Source organism: Mobula birostris, chromosome 22, assembly GCF_030028105.1.
Source record: "Mobula birostris isolate sMobBir1 chromosome 22, sMobBir1.hap1, whole genome shotgun sequence".
Taxonomy (NCBI): Eukaryota; Metazoa; Chordata; class Chondrichthyes; order Myliobatiformes; family Myliobatidae; genus Mobula; species Mobula birostris.
In genome coordinates, this window is record NC_092391.1 from 19445246 (window position 1) to 19463627 (window position 18382).

At 40.2% G+C, this 18382-nt stretch overlaps 1 protein-coding gene across 3 annotated transcripts in view; it reads right to left on the bottom strand.

Moving 5' to 3' along the window:
- Positions 1-9759: 9759 nt before the first annotated feature.
- The window catches only part of cfap157 (cilia and flagella associated protein 157), a 32314-nt gene continuing 23691 nt past the window's right edge, over positions 9760-18382 (bottom strand). For all 3 annotated transcript variants that reach the window (XM_072240225.1, XM_072240227.1, XM_072240226.1), the window contains 3 exons: positions 15674-15888; positions 13317-13524; positions 9760-11858 (listed from right to left, as the gene is read on the bottom strand). In XM_072240225.1, the coding sequence (XP_072096326.1) occupies positions 11760-11858; positions 13317-13524; positions 15674-15888 (522 nt within the window). In that variant the 3' untranslated portion in view covers positions 9760-11759. The remainder of the gene's footprint in view (positions 11859-13316; positions 13525-15673; positions 15889-18382) is intronic.

The window sequence follows — 18382 nt, forward strand, 5'->3', positions numbered from 1 at the left end:
CTTTGGGCTGTTTATATGTGGCTTTTAGTCATGGCATGTGGCCAGTATTGTTTACCACTAGCCTTTGTCATTGCATCCTGCTGGTAGCTAGCCTGCACACCATTCTAACAAATGGACACCCTTTCATTCAACACAGTGCCCAGCACTTCAACTCAGACACAGAGTGCCAACCCTACACTGCCCTTACCTCCTCGTTGTGTTTGTGTGCTCCTGTTTTGAGTTTGGACAGGAGTCATTTCAGAGCTTGCAAGATATCACCTTCAGCTGATTATAGTGGTTCAGGATCCAGGTTATTACAAACAATGTTTGTATTACTACAAGCTGTTATCAGAATCAAGTTCCCTGTTGTTTCTGTACTGGAGGAGACTATGGTAGTTAGTCTTTATATTTTCATAACACGCTGGAGGATCCTAGCAGGTCGGGCAGCATCCGTGGAAACGAACAGTCAGCATTTCGGGCCGGAACCCTTCGTCAGGACTGAAGAGGGAAGGGGCAGAGGCCCTATAATGAAGGTGGGGGGAGGGTGGGAAGGAGAAGGCTGGTAGGTTCCAGGTGAAAAACCAGTAAGGGGAAAGATAAAGGGGTGGGGGAGAGGATAGGGGAAAGCGCAATGGGTAGTAGGAGGATGCAGAACCATGAGGGAGGTGATAGGCAGCTGGAGGAGGAGGCAGAGTGAAACTGGGAGGGGGGGAATTACCAGATGTTGGAGAATTCAATGTTCATATCAAGGGGCTGGAGGCTACTTAGATGATATATGAGATGTTGCTCCTCCAACATGCGTTTAGCCTCATCATGGCAGTAGAGGAGGCCATGTGTGGAAACTCCTCCAACCTGAGTTTAGCCTCATCATGCTGAGTTCCTCCAGCATGTTGTGAGTGTTGCTTTGACCCCAGCATCTGCAGAGTATTTTGTCTTCATATTTTATTATTTTATCTGGTCACAGCCTTTCAGGAGTATTAAGCAGCGAGCCTCATGACTTGCTCTGTAAGTCTTCCATCCTAATATCAAGCAAACTGCATCCAAACTGGAAATATATTTAAGCCACACCCTGCCATTCCACATTCAGTTCAGTAACCATTTAACAAAGCTCACCACTATATTGTAACTTCTGCTGTAAATATACTTAATAGTGACGACAAGAATTTCAGTCTAAGCCTGCTGTTTGGATTATCTATTCCCTCTAGCAGAAAGGCTCCATGTGCCTGCTATTCCCACTAGTTTCATCCCAAGAATTGACCAGGCCCGAATTTGCACTCCTTCCACCCTATTGCCAGCCAATTATGTCTGGGCTCAAGTCTCCAGCGTGATCTGAACCAATAACATCACAGTTCATAAGCAAGGGCTTTCCCCTGTTCAATAGCTGAGATCTAATCTGTATCCCTCCAGAATTACCCAGTTCTAGTCATTGAAACAGACTAAGGGTTAAGCCAGCACAACAGCCCTTAATGACAGGAGCATTCTAAAATGTTCATTTTCCTTCCCAGCATGCAGTACGACTTGGATGGCGTTCAAACTTGGCATTATCTGCACATCAACCAAGGTTGGCAGCATCAGTAACTTCTGCTCATTAACGAAGAGTAGCAAAGGAAGAAACAAACCTCTCAGTTGAGAGCAGGTTCTGATATTGAAGAAAGTGATGGAGAATCAATAAAGCAAATGGCAAGACTCTGATCACTGCATTTATTTTAATGCTAGTATATGGCATAATCTGCATTGCTAAATAGAGAATCATAGCCTCCATTAGCAGAGTGGAGTGCTTTGTGTTTTCCAAGATGCAGTACTTCAAGATACTATTTAAATGCAGAGACTAAATTGCACAACATCCATTGCCATGGAAACATTGATCGGTTCTGAATCTTGCTGCATCATTTGCTCTGAATATCTTCATTGCGTCGGCTTTAATTAGTCCACAACAAAACAAAAGCCATCTTCTTCAGGGGCGCATGGTGGACAGGAGATCAACCAGGGTACCACGGTAGCCTGGCAGTTAGCACAACGCTATTACAGATAGGGTGGCAGAGTTTGGAGTTCAATCCTGGTGGCATCTGTAGGGAGTTTGTACGTCCTCCCCATGGAATGCATGGGGTTTTCTCTGGGTGCTCCAGTTTCCTCCTCAAGTCCAAAGACTTACTAGTTAGTAGGTTAATTGGTCATTGTGAGTTAACCCATCATTAGGTTGGAGTTAAACTGTGGGTTGTCAGGAGTTACTTGGTGGCACATCTTGAAGGGCCGGAAAGGCCTATTCCATGTGGTATCTCTAAATAAATAAATAACGCTCACATCACACGATCACACACACCGCCACATTTCACAATATTCAAAATCTACACATATTCCATTCCCTTTCAGCATTTTGAAGGGATTGTTCCCCATGACATTCTCTTTCACCAACTGCCTATGCCCCTATTGGAGATGCAGTCGCTATCTGTTCATCTCTTCCCTACTCATTATCCAGCTACTGCCACTGTCCTTCCAGCTGAAGCAGCAATTCACTTAAACTTCCAACTGGGGGTATTGCATTTACAATCTAATCTACCCAAAGAAACAAAATGGTCAGGTGACAGACTTGGCACTCTGTCCAAAAGGGCAACTCACAAGTTCCTCTAACTTGCTACTTTCACTTTCCATTCACTCCCACTCTGACTAATCTGTCAGCGACCCCTGCACTGTTATACTGAGGCCCAATGTAAGCTCGAGGAACCATAGTTTATCTGGGTACTCTGCAGTTTTCCAGCCTCAATGTCAACATCTATAACTTCAGGTAGCACGCACTGGCTGGTTGCGTTTTAAGTCATCCATCCATCTGTGACATTGGCTCAGTTTCTCTCTCTTCATTCAGCCTACCCTGCTGGGTATATCCAAAGATCTGGATTTTTACAACCTTTTTACATTCCTTTTTCTGTGTTATCATCCTCATTTCCTGCATTCAGATACTCTCTAAGTGGATCCTCTATATTAACCACACAATGTCTGTTACTATCTTACAGCACACCCTTGGCACTCAAATCCTCTTGCTTGAGTGACTGGTACCTAGAGGTAATGCCTCTGCTCTTTGCTAAATGTCTACTTACATGCACAGGAAAACAAAGCAGGTGGGTCCTCAGTTTAAAAACCACATTTCTTATGGCACAGTAACCCCTGAAGTTTGAGTTGTCTGCCTGAACTTCAGAGTTAAAGTCTCGCAGCTTAGAGTCTACAAGTAGCAAAACAACACAGGCTTCTCAGAAAACACACTTTTACAATCACCTCACCCACTCTAAGGGAGCAGGAAATCGTACCTGCTCTAGATGAAGAAATTTCTCCTGAATTGGAGACAAGCCCTAGCTCGCTCAACCTTTTTCTTTGGCGTGAAGGAGGATGAGAGATGATTTGATAGGTGTCCAAGGTAATAAAGGACATAGACAGAGTGTATAGTCAGAGACTTTTTCCCATGGCAGAAATGGCTAATATAAGGAGGCATCATTTTTAAGTGAATAGAGGAAACTATAGTGGTGGGGGGGGGTGGGGGGAGGAATGTCAGAGGCAGGTGCTTTACACAGAGAGTGATGGGTGTGCAGAATGCCCTGCCACGGGTGGTGGTTAAGGTAGATACATTGGAGGCACTTAGGAAATTCCTAGATAGACATATGGATGATAGAAATATGGAGGGATCTGCACAGGTAAGGGTTAGCTTGATCCTCGTCCAAAGGGCCTGTGCTGTGATGTCCTATGTACTAATTGCATATTTAATTTTTGGTGACTGGCTTGCATGATTCTCTATGAAACACTTTGAAAGGGGCTCAGAATTCATGCCTACAGGAAGGCTAAGGGTAAAACAAATAGGTGAGGAAGGGTGGCCCGCAGTAACCACACAGGGTCTGATTGGACCATCCTTACCGGCACTAAGGTTTAAACCAAACAACAAATGTAAACAGGGAGCTGCTGCCATCTACTGGTGAAAACTAGAACAAAGAATCCAACTTATTTTCACACTGCAAGAAAACTTTCCCATGCAGTTTCAGGAGGGTCTGAGAGCTGATGACTGGATGATGCTATTGGTTGCCTCAAGCAAGCCAGTCAGCCCCAGCACCATGAGCATTAGGATATCTGAGCTACTTACTGTACATGGAGTCCACTCAGAACATGATGTACTCAGGAGTTGTGTTAGGCTGTTCCCGGGAACAGACACTGAAGTGGACATAGAGTACTGGAGAAAGATCATCAACTCAGTGAAAGGTCATCAACAAACTTCAGTCTGCCTGGAACTTGCTGGTTGGTCCTGATGTACACTGACCGTCCATAAGGGAATGCTGCTGCTTGGCATATTCCAGGTTGCAGGACAACATGCTAAGAGAGAAACTGAAGCTCGGTACAGCCAACGCTGAGGCATTGCGGGGAAACACTGCTATGTAACATCCAGCTACCACTAGATGTTGAGGGACTATGCTTTATGTAAAAGCTCTACTAACACATTAGCAATTGCACAACCCTCAGATGATTCAATCAGATCATCAGCAGCCTTCATATAATTAATTCCTAGTTGATTGCAGTCTACTGTGTCTGACATGAATGGAACATCCAGTTCCATTCAAGTTTAATTGTCATTCAACCATACATGAATACAGCCAAACGAGACAGTGTTACTCTGGGGCCAAGGTGCAAAACACAGTACCAACAGTCACACATGGCACAAAGCACACATAGCACATACAAGACAGCAAGCACATAAGATATCAGTAAGATACAGCCACACAATAAAAAAAAGTCCAGACTTGAGCCACATTAGAGCTCATCTTCTGCCAAGCGAATTCTGGGGGGGGGGGGGGGGTTGGGGGAGGCACTGACTTCGCGCCACAGCGCCCCCAGTAGAGTTTACCAATTCCAACACCTCTCTCCTGGCGGCTGTAAACAGGCAAAACTGCGGCTTGAGACCTAGACCTCACGCATACAAGACAGCGAGCAAGTATAGGATATCAGTAAAATACAACCACACAAAATATAAGCATATAGTATACATGCTTTAAAAGGTGAAGCACAGTGTGTGTGTGTGTGTGTGTGTGTGTGTGTGTGTGTGTGTGTGTGTGCCCGAAAAGTCCTGGGTAGAGGAACCAGAGTTGTGGAAATGGAAAGTGTGCTCACAATAATCAACTGATTTGTCTTAGATCTGACCCCGGCAGCATAAATAAGAACCAAATGTATATCTGTTTCTTGGAACAAGCAGTAACCTTCTTCGTGACACAGTCAATAGTCCTTTTCTATTGCCATGATCACTTGGCAAGTATTCCTGGCAATTCTTTTTTGAAAGAGGTCATGACATGGAGGGATGCAGCAAGTTCATGTCACATAGACCCTTTTGTGTGGGTGAAAAAGGGACAGTTTGACAAATCCACAGACATGTGGACCAGACTGTGTTTTGTATTTACTCTTCTTCTCTCCTTTTAACTGAACAACATTCCAGTGGTGCATTGAAGACAAGCTCCTAAACCAGCCTCAATTGTAACTGTTCCAATTTATGTACAAGTCTGCTCCCTGCCTGGAAATGCCAAAAAAATGCAGAGATATGATCTATCCACAAAAGACCAAACACATCTAATCAATCTATTGGCTATCGTCCCAACTGATTACATAGAACCAGGGGAGCCCACAGATTACTACTGGGGCCAAATTTTGTACTCTTATTCTACCTAGCCACAGAAAAATGAAATTAAAAAACATACCTAATTCTGGGGCTCGTAGCTGTGGTCCCTCTTGTGCCAAATAGTCTTGTCTGTGACATCAGTGTATATTTAAATATGTTCTTTTAGCTTCTGATGGAGACCTACACCACTTCCTCAGTTTATGCTCAAAAACTTCATTAAGACAATGGAATTAGATCACCATACGAGCCATTTTATCTGGCTTCCTGCTCACTTTCAAGGCAGGTAGAGTTTAATATTAGAAAACTGCCTTAATCGACTACAGACATAAACAACAGAGGACTGCCGGTTAGTGTGGTCAAACCAAGGGAAAGTCTGACTGAACAGTTATCCCGATCTGCTTGGGAAATAGTAAGATAACTGAGAAAGCAGAGGACGGGAGGAGGACGAGAGAAGAAGAAAGAGACTGTGAGTTCTCCGAAGACAGCCCTCACCTCCTCCAGAAGAGCCATAAGGTTTGGCTAAGTTTAAAAGTGTTAATAAACTAAACGTAAGAAAAAATAGACAGTGATCTACCTATCTCAAGAAATATGTATTATAATATGGATTTTATATTACTCAATTTATTTTATTCATTCATTCACTCCTATTTCCCCACCTAAATGAGAATATATATATGGGAGGAATACACAGGGAAATCATTTCTGTGTAATGGACATAGATTTTTTTACTTACTTTTATAGGTAGTGCAGCGGCAGCCCTCAACTCAAAAGGTAGGAGGGGCTATCCCCCACGGCTAGACATTTCCTCTAGCTCAACCCAGGGTCACCTAGAGACTCCAGCCTTGGAATCACACCTTCGTTACCTTTTTTTATTATTCGCGTTTCTTGGTTCTTATTTGTTCAGGGGGTAGATCGATTAAGTTATATTCTGCAAATTTCAATGATATACTAACAGATAAATACATATGGCTAAGGACAAAGTAAAATTCATTTCTTTTAATGTCAATGGGTTGTTAAATCCAATCAAAGTAAAATTCTATCAAAAATGAAAAAAAAGAACAAGCCCATGTAGTATATTTACAGGAAACTCACAAGTGATAATAAGCATGGAAAATTAAAGAAAATGGGCTTCACTAATTTGTTTTTCTCCTCATATAAATCAGGACATAGAAGAGGAGTTGCTATTCTCATCTCAAGCAAGCTAAATTTTGAAAAAGTATTCCAAATTGGAGGTAAGGAGGGCAGATATATTCTGGTAAGGGGGAATATAGACAGAAATCCAGTTACTTTATTGAATATATATGCACCCCCAGGAAGTGATATTAGTTTCTTCCAGAAAATTACTTATATTATGGTAATGGAAACAGAAGGTCTCTTGATGTGTGGGGGAGACTTAAATTTACAATTACAACCAAAGTTAAACTCTTCCAATAGAAAAACTTATGAAACAAAGTCCTTACATAAGAAAGTTAACACCCTTTTTGAGGATGTTGGTCTAATTGATATATGGAGGGATCTTTCCCCCGATAGAAGGGATTACACTCATTATTCTGCCCCCCATTCCGTATATACAGGAATAGACTATTTCGTAACATTGAGAAAAGATAAAGACAAAATAATCACCTGTGGAATTGGCACAGTAGATGTAAGTGACCATGCACCTATATATTTATCTGTTGATTTTGACCTACAAAGAAAGAATACTATTTGGAAACTAAATTCAAGTCTACTCAATGATCCCTATTTTAAGGAACAAATTAAAAAAGAAATTGGTCTTTACTTACTATTCAATGATAAAGGACAGGTTTCATTCCCTCCCCCCCCCCCCATTCTATGGGATACTCTGAAGGCTGTCTTAAGAGGGAAAATTATAGCGATATCTTCATATAAGGAATAAAACATTAGAGGAATTACAAAATAAGCTGAAGGAACTAGAAAAAAAAGTGAGTTTGACACAGGATACACTAGAGGAAATTTAAAAAATTAGGTATGAAATTAGTAGTTGGGCTACACAAGAAATTAGGAAAAATTTAATGTTTCTGAAACAGAGACACTATGAAAGTGGATCTAAATCAATGAAAATACTGGCGTGGAAACTGGAAAAAAAGATAGCAGAAAATACAATTCATAGAATTAGGGATCCAAGAACAAAAGTGATAAAAAAAATAAGCCAAGTGAAATTCAAGAAGCTTTTGAAATGTTGTACAAAATTCTATATTCCAAAGTTCAATGGGGAAGCATAACCCAAACTGACACCTTTCTGAATTCTTTAGAATTACCCACTTTAAGCAAAGAACAAAATAGAACTATTACTGCTGACATAACTGAAGCTGAACTAAAAACTGCAATTAGTAGGCTTAAATTAAGCAAGTCACCAGGATCAGATGGATATACGGCAGAGTAGTATAAAGAGTTTAGAAGTGAGTTAATTCCTGTTTTACTCCCCACACTGAACTGGGCCCTAAGAAAGGCGCAAATGCCACCCAGCTGGAAGGAGGCGATAATCTCAGCTACACAGAAAGAAGACAAGGATAAAATGGAATGTGGGTCATTTAGACCATTATCTGTTCTTAATGTGGATTATAGAATATTTACCTCCATCATGGCCAAACGAGTAGAAGAGTTTCTATCCATACTGATACATAATGATCACACAGGTTTTATACAACAACGCCAAACACAAGACAATATACGAAGGACGTTTCACATTATGGATCATACATACAAAAATGAAATTGAAGCAATAGTGATAAGCGTGGACGCTGAAGAGGCATTTGATTCAGTTAATTGGAACTTTCTATACAGAGTTTTACATAGATTTGGTCTACATGACACAATTATTAAAACTATACAGGCACTATACGACAATCCTACTGCCAGGATTAAAATCAATGGATATCAGTTAGTCCTGACGAAGGGTCTCGGCCTGAAACGTCGACTGCACCTCTTCCTAGAGATGCTGCCTGGCCTGCTGCGTTCACCGACAACTTTGATGTGTGTTGCTTGAATTTCCAGCATCTGCAGAATTCCTGTTGTTTGGATATTTATCTAATAGTTTTACCCTAGAAAGGGGCACGAGACAGGGTTGTGCATGGTCACCGCTACTCTTCGCATTATATCTGGAACCATTAGCTCAACACATCAGACAAAATAAAAATATCAGGGGAATTACTATTAAAGGAACAGAGCATAAATTGGCCTGTTACGCGGTTGACATTTTGATCAATCTAGGGCAACCAACAGACTCTTTACCTAAATTGATGCAGTCCTTTAAGCAATATGGCCAATTATCAGGATACAAAATCAACATAGATAAAACCCAACTACTTTCATATAACTATAGCCCACCAAGAGAAATTGAAAGTAGATATCCTTGGGCATGGCAAACAGAGTCTGTCAAATATTTGGGCATCATTATGCCAAAAGATTTGGCAAAATTATCAGAATGCAATCATCAGCCTATATATAAAAAATATTAAGAAAGATATAACAACATGGAACCTAATTCCTTTTCTTGGTCTCTGTTCAAGGATTGAATCTATCAAAATGAATATACTGCCCAAAATACTATATCTCTTTCAGACCCTACCAATAGAGATTAACCAAAATCAATTCAATGAATAGAACAAGATGCTATCAGGATATATATGGCAAGGTAAAGGGCCAGGGTTTGTCTCAAAACTTTGCAATCAGCCAAGGAAAACGGGGGGATGGGGCCTACCTTCTCATAGAGATTATTATTTTGCAGCACAGTTGAGAGCTGTGATATGCTGGTGCAACCCATCATATGACGCTCAATGGAAAAACATTGAGGAGAGGATACCTTCCATCCCCATACAGGAAATTTTGGCTGATAACAAACTACAAAGTTACATAAATACTATTGATAACCCGTGGGTGAAATGGACTCTTAAAATATGGAAAACTATTATAAAAGAATATAAACTAGAGAGAGACATTGCAATTCTTAAATGGTGTACATATGACTCAGATTTTATGCTGAATAAACTGGATGCTAGATTTAAGGACTGGACAGCTAAAGGAATAACAGCTATTTGCAATATAATGAAAGAAGGAACACTGTTCAGTTTTGAAATGCTCAAAGAGAAGCACTTATTAGAAAAACAAGACTTTTACTGGTATTTACAGATGTGACAATATGTTAATAGGACAGTGAAAAATGTAAGTACAAGGCGAGTACATGTTTGATAGAGCTATTTAGAAAAGTACATAATTTAGACAACGGTAGTAGAATAATCTCAAGCGTGTATAAGGGTTTGTCAAATCTTAAAACATATTCGACTTCATACATTAAAACAAAATGGGAGAAGGAAGGACAGCAAGACCATATATTTTGGGTATATACCTCAAGAATGGTTGAAAAGAGATAAATATTTAATGAATGTACTGCTGGTGGCTGGTAAAAAGACCCTTACCAGGAAACGGTTATCACAGGAGAGCCCAACTTTAAATTATGGATGGAAATTACAATGGACATTTACAAAATGGAGAAGATAACAGCGTCTGTTAATCATAAGTTGGAACAATTTTATTCATACTGGAAAAAATGGTTTAACTACATAACACCTCATAGGCCTGATTTTATTCTCACAAGTCAATGAATGTGTTGTAAAAAAAAATCACTCCCTACTTTGTACATAGTTTTCTTCTTTTGATTGTTCTTTCTTTCCTCTCCTTTCCATAAGTGTATACCTCAGATAAATATTATGTGGAGATTTGTGACAAATCTGACTACATGATATATGTACAGTATCTGAAATACATCTTATAGAAAGTTTTGTTTGATGATGAACTTCAATAAAAAATAAATTACAAAAAAAAAGAAAACTGTCTTAATCTGTGGAAGCTGTCCATTTATACTGCTACCAATATTGGTTATACAAATAGATTTCTGTGCAATCTTTCAGAACTGCTCACTGAAGCCAATTACAATAACGTATTGTCCATGGAGCTGCTGCCTTGCCAGTTACAGTCTGAATAAATGGCTTTTCCTGTCAATGCCTGCAAGAAAGTGAATCTCGAGGTGGTCTATGGTAACATAGACACTCAGTGGCCACTTTGTTAGTTACAGGAGTGTATCTAATAAAGTGGCCACAGGAATGGAACCTGGTGTGCTTCTGCAGCTACAGTCCTTCCACATCAAGGTTTAATATGTTGTTTGTTCTGTGATGCTCTTCTGCACACCACTGTTGTAATGCGTGGTTATGTAGCGGTGTGCTACGCACAGCGCTAGAATAACCACACGAAGTTGCGATGAAAGAGGTTTATTCAAACTTCGCGGCCTGCTTTAAAGCCTTCCCGTTCGCGCCCTCCCTGGGGCGGGATTGCTGTGGGGAATGCATATTCCCAGACCCTTTCCGCGCGCGGGATTTTCCCCCTGCTGGTGAAGATGGCCTGGCACCCTTTTTGGGGCCGGCCCTCTGCCTGCGCGCGCTGTTGTGAGCCGGTTCATGTGTGCTAGAAAGTGGGTCGCCACAGTTATTTGAATTACTGTTGCCTTCCTATCAGCTTGAACCATTCTGACTATTCTCTTCTGACCCTTCTCATTATCAAGGCATTTTTACTCATAGAACTGTCATTTACTGGATTTTTTTTTGTTTTTCACATCATTGTTTGTAAGCTCTAGAGGCTGTTATGTAATGAAAATCCAGGAAGTCTGCAGTTTCTGAAATACTCAAACCACCCTGTCTGGCACTAACAACATTCCATAGTCAATCACTTAGATCACATTTCTTCCCCATTCTGATGTTTGGGTCTGAACAACAACTGAACCTCTTGACCATGTCTGCATGTTTTTATGTATTGAGTTGCTGTCAAATGATTGTCCAAGTAGATTTTTGCATTAACAAGCAATTTTAGCTAATAACATGGCCACTAAGTACTATAATAAATTTTACTTTCACTTTGAGCATTTTACTTAAAAATCAGCTCTTGTAGTCACTGTCACAATGAAGACTACAGCAATTATTTATTTTCTTAAAATAACTTTTCCTCCAAAATATTTAACCAAATTCATTGGCCTGGAAAGAATAAGTTTATTACAAAGCATTGAATGTTTAAAGTCCAAGATTAACTACAAAATAAATGCCTCCTCCCCCCACCCACTAAGTCTCTGCAAGATCTAAGTAGCTGGTTTGCAAACTTGGTCTTGGAGGCAGTATGCTGCAGTGATTTTGGGCAGGATTGAGTTCTGTACTCCTTGATCTTCAGTGGCCAAATCCTGCAAATAACAGGTGGGAGGAAAATAAAACATTTTTAAAATGCAATTTATTTAGAACTTTGATGAATGGTGCAGTTCCCATATAGTAGAACACTGTAATAACACACACAAAAATTTAGCCTTAAAAGAAACACATGCATAACAACCAGCTGCTGAGGGTCCTGGCTGACTGCTCCTGTGGAATCAATATGCAAATGTATTCCAAAGACATTGAGTACAGAAGCATGGAGATTACAGTAAATTATATAACAATCAATAAGCCACAAAAACATCATTGCACTCAGTCTGGTTCTAATCCTCTAGGAAAAGGGTGTAGAAGAAATACCAGGAATGAGAAAACTCAGCTACCAGGTTGGACTGGAGAAGGTCTCTTTGTAGAAAGACAATGAGAACATACAATAGTGTGCAAGACCACAATGAGTCCAGATGGGGTAAGTAAACAGAAGCTGTTTCTGCTGCTGGGTGGTTTAATGTCCCCTGGTCATACTCAAGCTGATGCTTTCTCAGGTTACCACCTTTATGCCAGTAGAAATTATGCAAGTCCTACCCTGGTTTGTCCTTCTAAAGTGCATCACCTCACACTTGTCTTCATTAAATTCCATCTGCCATTTTTCCAGCTGGCTTTGATAGCCTTTCTCACTGTCCACTACACCCCCAATCTTGTGTCATCCACTAGTCACCTCACTAGGTATAGGTCTCCAGTCAGTGTCCCATTAACGTGGTTATCTCTTTCTTTTCCTCAGTTCTTTCTCACTTGAATAAAATAGCTCAGTCTGTTTTCTGTCTCCTAACCAATTTTGTATCCTGGCAAATATTTTGATTATGGAAATAAAATGTATTTTGTACCTTATCAAGCACCTGTTGTAAGATCACATTGTTCACATTTGCACACAAATTGTACTTTCTTCTTCACAATACTTATTTAATGAAATTTGTTTAAGATATTTGTTTTAAGATTTCTAAATTTCTAAAGTATATGTTCAGCACAGCATTGTGGGCCGAAGGGCCTGTACTGTGCTGTAGGTTTTCTATGTTTCTATATTTAAAAAGTAGCTTTAACTAATCAGTCCTGCCCCTAAATTGTAGCCCACACTGTTTCTAAATGTTAAGTCACTTTGTCCTGAGTTCATACGAAAGATTTTTAAGCCATTATTAAAGGTTGACCACTACATAATCTGTGTTTGTTCCTCTTTTTGCTTTTTGGAAAACGTGTAAACAGTTGCACTCTTCCAGTACTCTGGGCCCTATCTCCACATGTAAAGGTGATTGGACAACTGTATTTAGAGCAGCACTAGCTTTATTTGTAAAATGTCATTTTATCTGAGACTTCTAGAATGCAGAGGCACTCTTCCACTGACACATTCTGGAAATGAACCTGTATCCTAGAAATAAAAGATTATTATTCCTGCAGCAGCCTCAATTCCATCTTACACCTTTCCAAAACAAGCTGAAACTTACCTTGGGCAGACAATTAATTTGGGTTGGAGTTGGTCTCGGTCTTGGAAATGGCCTGAGCAAACAAAGACGTGTTGTTTTCGATAGCTGGCCCACTTGGTCGGAAAGGTTGGGAGTAATTTGTTGTTTTGGTCGTGGAACCAGACCCAGGTCACCTACTTTATAGTGGGACAAAATGCCTGAACCTTTGGCAGAAGAGGCAGAACTGTGCCTGTGAAGAAAAGGGGGTTGTAAGGGTGGAAAGGTAGACAAGGCAAGAATTACAATTTGTACTGCTATAGTCCTTTGCGAATTACTGCCAGCTAACTATACCAACCTTCAATGATAGAGTGCAGGCCTAAAGCTAAGGATGAAAACAAAACCTGGGTTAAACGTCTTGGATTTGATTCCTGAAATTACCAGATTACTTAAAACTAATGGTCTTCAGCATAATGACTAAAGGCAACAAGATAAAATCAGCAGGACTTCTGATTCCAGATTGCTGTTTGTGACTCTCTATGAAAATTCCATGGCTCCACTAAACCCATCATAAAGTGGCAAAAAAAAATCATTCTGTTGAATTGCAGGATTGAATTCTAAATGTACCAATTGGGATGAATGTTATTACAAGTTAGTCCAGCTCTCAGCACCCCATATGATTGTGTTTCCATTCTCAGCAAAGTAAGCCATTATTGTGGGAATAGGCAGCAGCTGTTTAGTCAGATCAATATTGGAGAAAATGGAGCAGAAAGATCAGAAATGGACTGAATGGCCTACTGGTGCCCCTTTTCCTTGGATTCTTATGCCATCCTGATTTCCCGATCATAATGGACTCGCAGTAAAGACAATGGGGAACCTGACTGGACAGAGTGCAAATGTCAAGCTTTCCAGACAGTCCTGTATAGTGAACTGAGTGAAAGTGACTTTTATGGTACATAGCAGTCAAGATGTCTGCTTGGAGAGAAGCGCTCAAGATCATGCTGCGCCCACACAATGCAACTCAAGATCAACCAGACTTTTTTTTAAGCCAGAAGGGCTCAACTTATAAAGAAAAACAATTACTTGGATCCAAGGAATATAATGAAAGGCATAGCAATTACTCAAGACTCTAGAAGATTTACACAATGTCATGCAGTGATTTGCGCTGTTACAGAGATTTGTGCTCTTGCTGAGAATTCACTTGAAAAATCCCAGAGATCAGAACTACCTGAGATTTAATCCCAAACGAGTTGATCTCAGGTAAAATGTAGATGGGGTATAAAATACCAATTAGAGCCAAATCAAATGAGTGCATAGCACATAGAACAATACCGGCCCTTGGCCCATGATGCTGTGCCAACTTTTTAAACCTTACTCCAAGATCAATCTAACCCTTCCCTCTCACATAGCTTTTTTTCAGCTTTAGAGTCTCTGACAGATCTACCTCTACCTCTGTAAAGAAAACCTACCTCTGACATTCTCTCCCACCCCCCAACCCCACCTCATACCTTTCTCCAATCACCTTAAAAATATGCCTTCTCATATTAGCCATTGCCACACTGGGGAAAAGGCTCTGGCTGATCACCTAACCTATGCCGCATATATTATATATACACACATCTTTATCAAATCGCCTCATCTTCCTTTGCTCCAAAAAGAAAAACCCTAGCTCACTCAATCTCTCCTCATAAGACATGACCTCTCATCAAAGCAAAATCTCCTCTGTACTCTCTCTAAAGCTTCTACATTCTGAGGAGACCAGAATTGAACACAATACTCCAAGTAGGGTTTCACCAGAGTTTTATAGAACTACAACAATTCCTTGAGGTTCCTGAACTCACTCCCTGACTAATGAAAGCCAACGTACCATACACCTGCTTAACCATCTTATCAACTTGAGCGTCAACTTTGAAGGATCTATGGGCATGAACCCCAAGATCCCCCATTCCCCCAAACTGCTAAGAATCCTGTCACTAACCTTGTGCTCTGCCTTAATATTTAACCTTCCAAAGGGCATCACTTCACACTTTTCTGGATTGAACTCCATCTGCCATTTCTCCAGCCAACTCTGCATCCTATCAATGGTCAATTGTAACCTATGACAACCTTTTACACTACCCACAACACCTCCAACCTTTGCGTCATCTGCAAATTTACTAACCCACCCTTTCACTCCCTAATCTAAATTATTTATAAACACAAAGAGCCATAGTCCAAAACAGATTCTTGCAGAACGCTACTAGTCATGGACAGAGGCTTCAGGACAAGGAAGCTAAGAGATGGAATTAGGAAGCTTTAAAATGAGGATACACTGCAAAATCAAAAAATACACAACAAATGCAGTTTGAAAAACCTAGCAGAATAAACCTAGCTAAACGGATTAAATGTTAGGTCCCACATACCTTTCTGCTATTTTCCCTGGTTGATGTTCTATGATCTGCAGCTCACTGTTCATGAATTCCTCTGGTGAAGGCCCAAGTCCCAGTACAGCTGCATTGTTCAGTAAGAGCAGCAGTTTCTGCATCATTAGACTTCGATGAGTATACACTGCCATCTCAGAATCCGTCTTGTCTACACTGATGATAGGGGAGCTTTCATCTGCACATTCTGTGCTATCCTAGAGAAAAGGACCGGTAAAATCAGATTATACTCAAATGTACGTTTCCAATCCTTGAAAATTTTTAAGCATCATTTGCTGGTGTTTCACAATTCCATTCAAGAAACTTGCAGCTTATACCATAATAAGAATATTAAAGACATCAGTTAAACCCTTGGCTAATTATTACCAGCAACAATGTTGTGAATTAACTTTTTAAGAACAAAATTCTGGTATCATTGAATAAGTGAAATTGGTGGATAGGATTAATTGGTAAAATAAAATAGGCTGTTCGGTTATAGCTATTAAACATTGCCAACTAAGCTTACATTTGAAATAAGTGACAGAAATTGTATAAATTTAGGGAGATTAATTTACACTTACACTGTTAAAATAACAAAGAATGTACTCTAGATAAGTGATTTCAATTTCTCTCTCCAGCAGAACACTGACCAGGCTGGTCAAGTACAAAGGGACATAACAGTTGCTCTGGGTCTTTATCATGTGATGTGTAGATCAATAGAAGGAGTAAACACACCTGAACTAATCTTCATTAATTTGTCTGTTGCCAAAGTGGTCAAACAGATGGAGCTCCAACTTCAAAACCTCCATCAAAATTTAAGATATCAACACCATGCTGAATGAGGCAGATTTAAAATACATCTGGTTACTCAAATTTGGCATCTGTATGGGCCAATAGTCTCAGTCTAAGAATATATTCCAGAGTGATCTGAAACCTACTGAAACCCATGTCCCTCACAAGGGGACCAAACATAATTCAATAATTAAGTGTAGCAAGGCAAGATGGGAACATCATCAAGCATTACCAAAAAACAGGGAGGGAGAACACAATATGGCAAAGCTGTAACACATAATTACACTGAAAGTTACACAGCTAAGGGTAGCATGCAAAAGGCAGTCAAGGATCACCTAAGCCAGAGTTTGTTATGTTCAGATGAAAGCCTCACGATTCTACAAGACCCACTTAGGAACAGAGGTGGATTAGAAGGAGTGGCAACATTAAGAACATCTCCCATTCCCAGGGATCCGCATTTGGGCCTTGCTCTATTTTACCGAGTTATATGAAAATACAGAGAAGCTAAAGACAGATGGCTAAATGAGAGATGCTCAGAGATAGAAATGCTACAAACCCATAACCCTGGAACAAAGTTGATGCACAATAAGATTAAAGAACTAATGGGTAAATTACCTTGCTCAGCAAGTGGATGCATCAAGGCAAAAGAAGGCAGCTTAATTATGAACAAAGAGGAAATCCTAAACAGATGGACAGAATATATAGAAGAACTTTTTGAAGACCAAAGAGGAGAAAAACCAAACATAAAGAAGAATCTTGAAGGACCTAGCATCCTAAAATCAGAAATTCGAGCAGCCATAAATAAAACAAAACATAACAGAGCAACTGGTCCAGACAACATTGCTGTTGAAATGATACTGGGCTTAGAAGATTTTGGAATAGAGAAAATAACAGAAATAGCAAATGAAATGTATGATCACAGGGAGATACCTGATGATTTAAGTAATCAGTGTTCATCACAGTTCCAAAGGAAGAGGGAGCAACAGAATGTGAGTTACATCGTATAATAAGCCTGAGGAGCCACGTGGCAAAAATTATTCTCAGAGTAATCATGATGAGAGCAAGATGCTGTATAAAACCAGAAATCAGTGAAGAACAATGCGGCTTTGTGGAAAACACTGGAACCAGAAATGCAATTTTCATGCTACGGATGATCTGTGAACGAGCCATCCAGGTACAAAAAGCTATCTACCTGTGTTTCATTACAAAGCTTTTGACAATGTCAGACAGCAAGATCTTCTGGAAAAACTTCCAAGATCTTGACTTAGATGGGAAAGATATACGTTTCTTATACTGGGACCTGACAGCATCCATCAGAATAGAAGGAGAAGTGAGTGAGTATGTGAATATCATGAGAGGAGTCAGGCAAGGTTGTGTCTTTTCGCCAGACTTATTCAACCTGTATAGTGAAAATATCTTGAGAAGTATCAAAGACATCAAAGGATTCACAGTTGGAGGCCATAATATAAATAACATCAGATATGCTGATGACATGGTACTAATAGCTGACTGAGAAACAAAACTTCAACAACTACCCACTATACTGGCAGCAAAAAGTAATGGATGATAGAGGTGTATAAGATGATGAGAGGCATTGATCATGTGGATAGTCAGAGGCTTTTTCCCAGGGCTGAAATGGCTGCCACAAGAGGGCACAGGTTTAAGGTGCTTGGGAGTAGGTACAGAGGAGATGTCAGGGCTAAGTTTTTTTATGCAGAGAGTGATGAGTGTGTGGAATGGGCTGCCGGCAATGGTGGTGGAGGCAGATATGAAAGGGTCTTTTAAGAGACTTTTGGATAGGTACATGGCTTAGAAAAATAGAGGGCTATGGGTAACCCTAGTAATTTCTAAGGTAGTGACATTGTTCAGCACAACTTTGTGTGCCGAAGGGTCTGTATTGTGCTGTAGGTTTTTGACTAC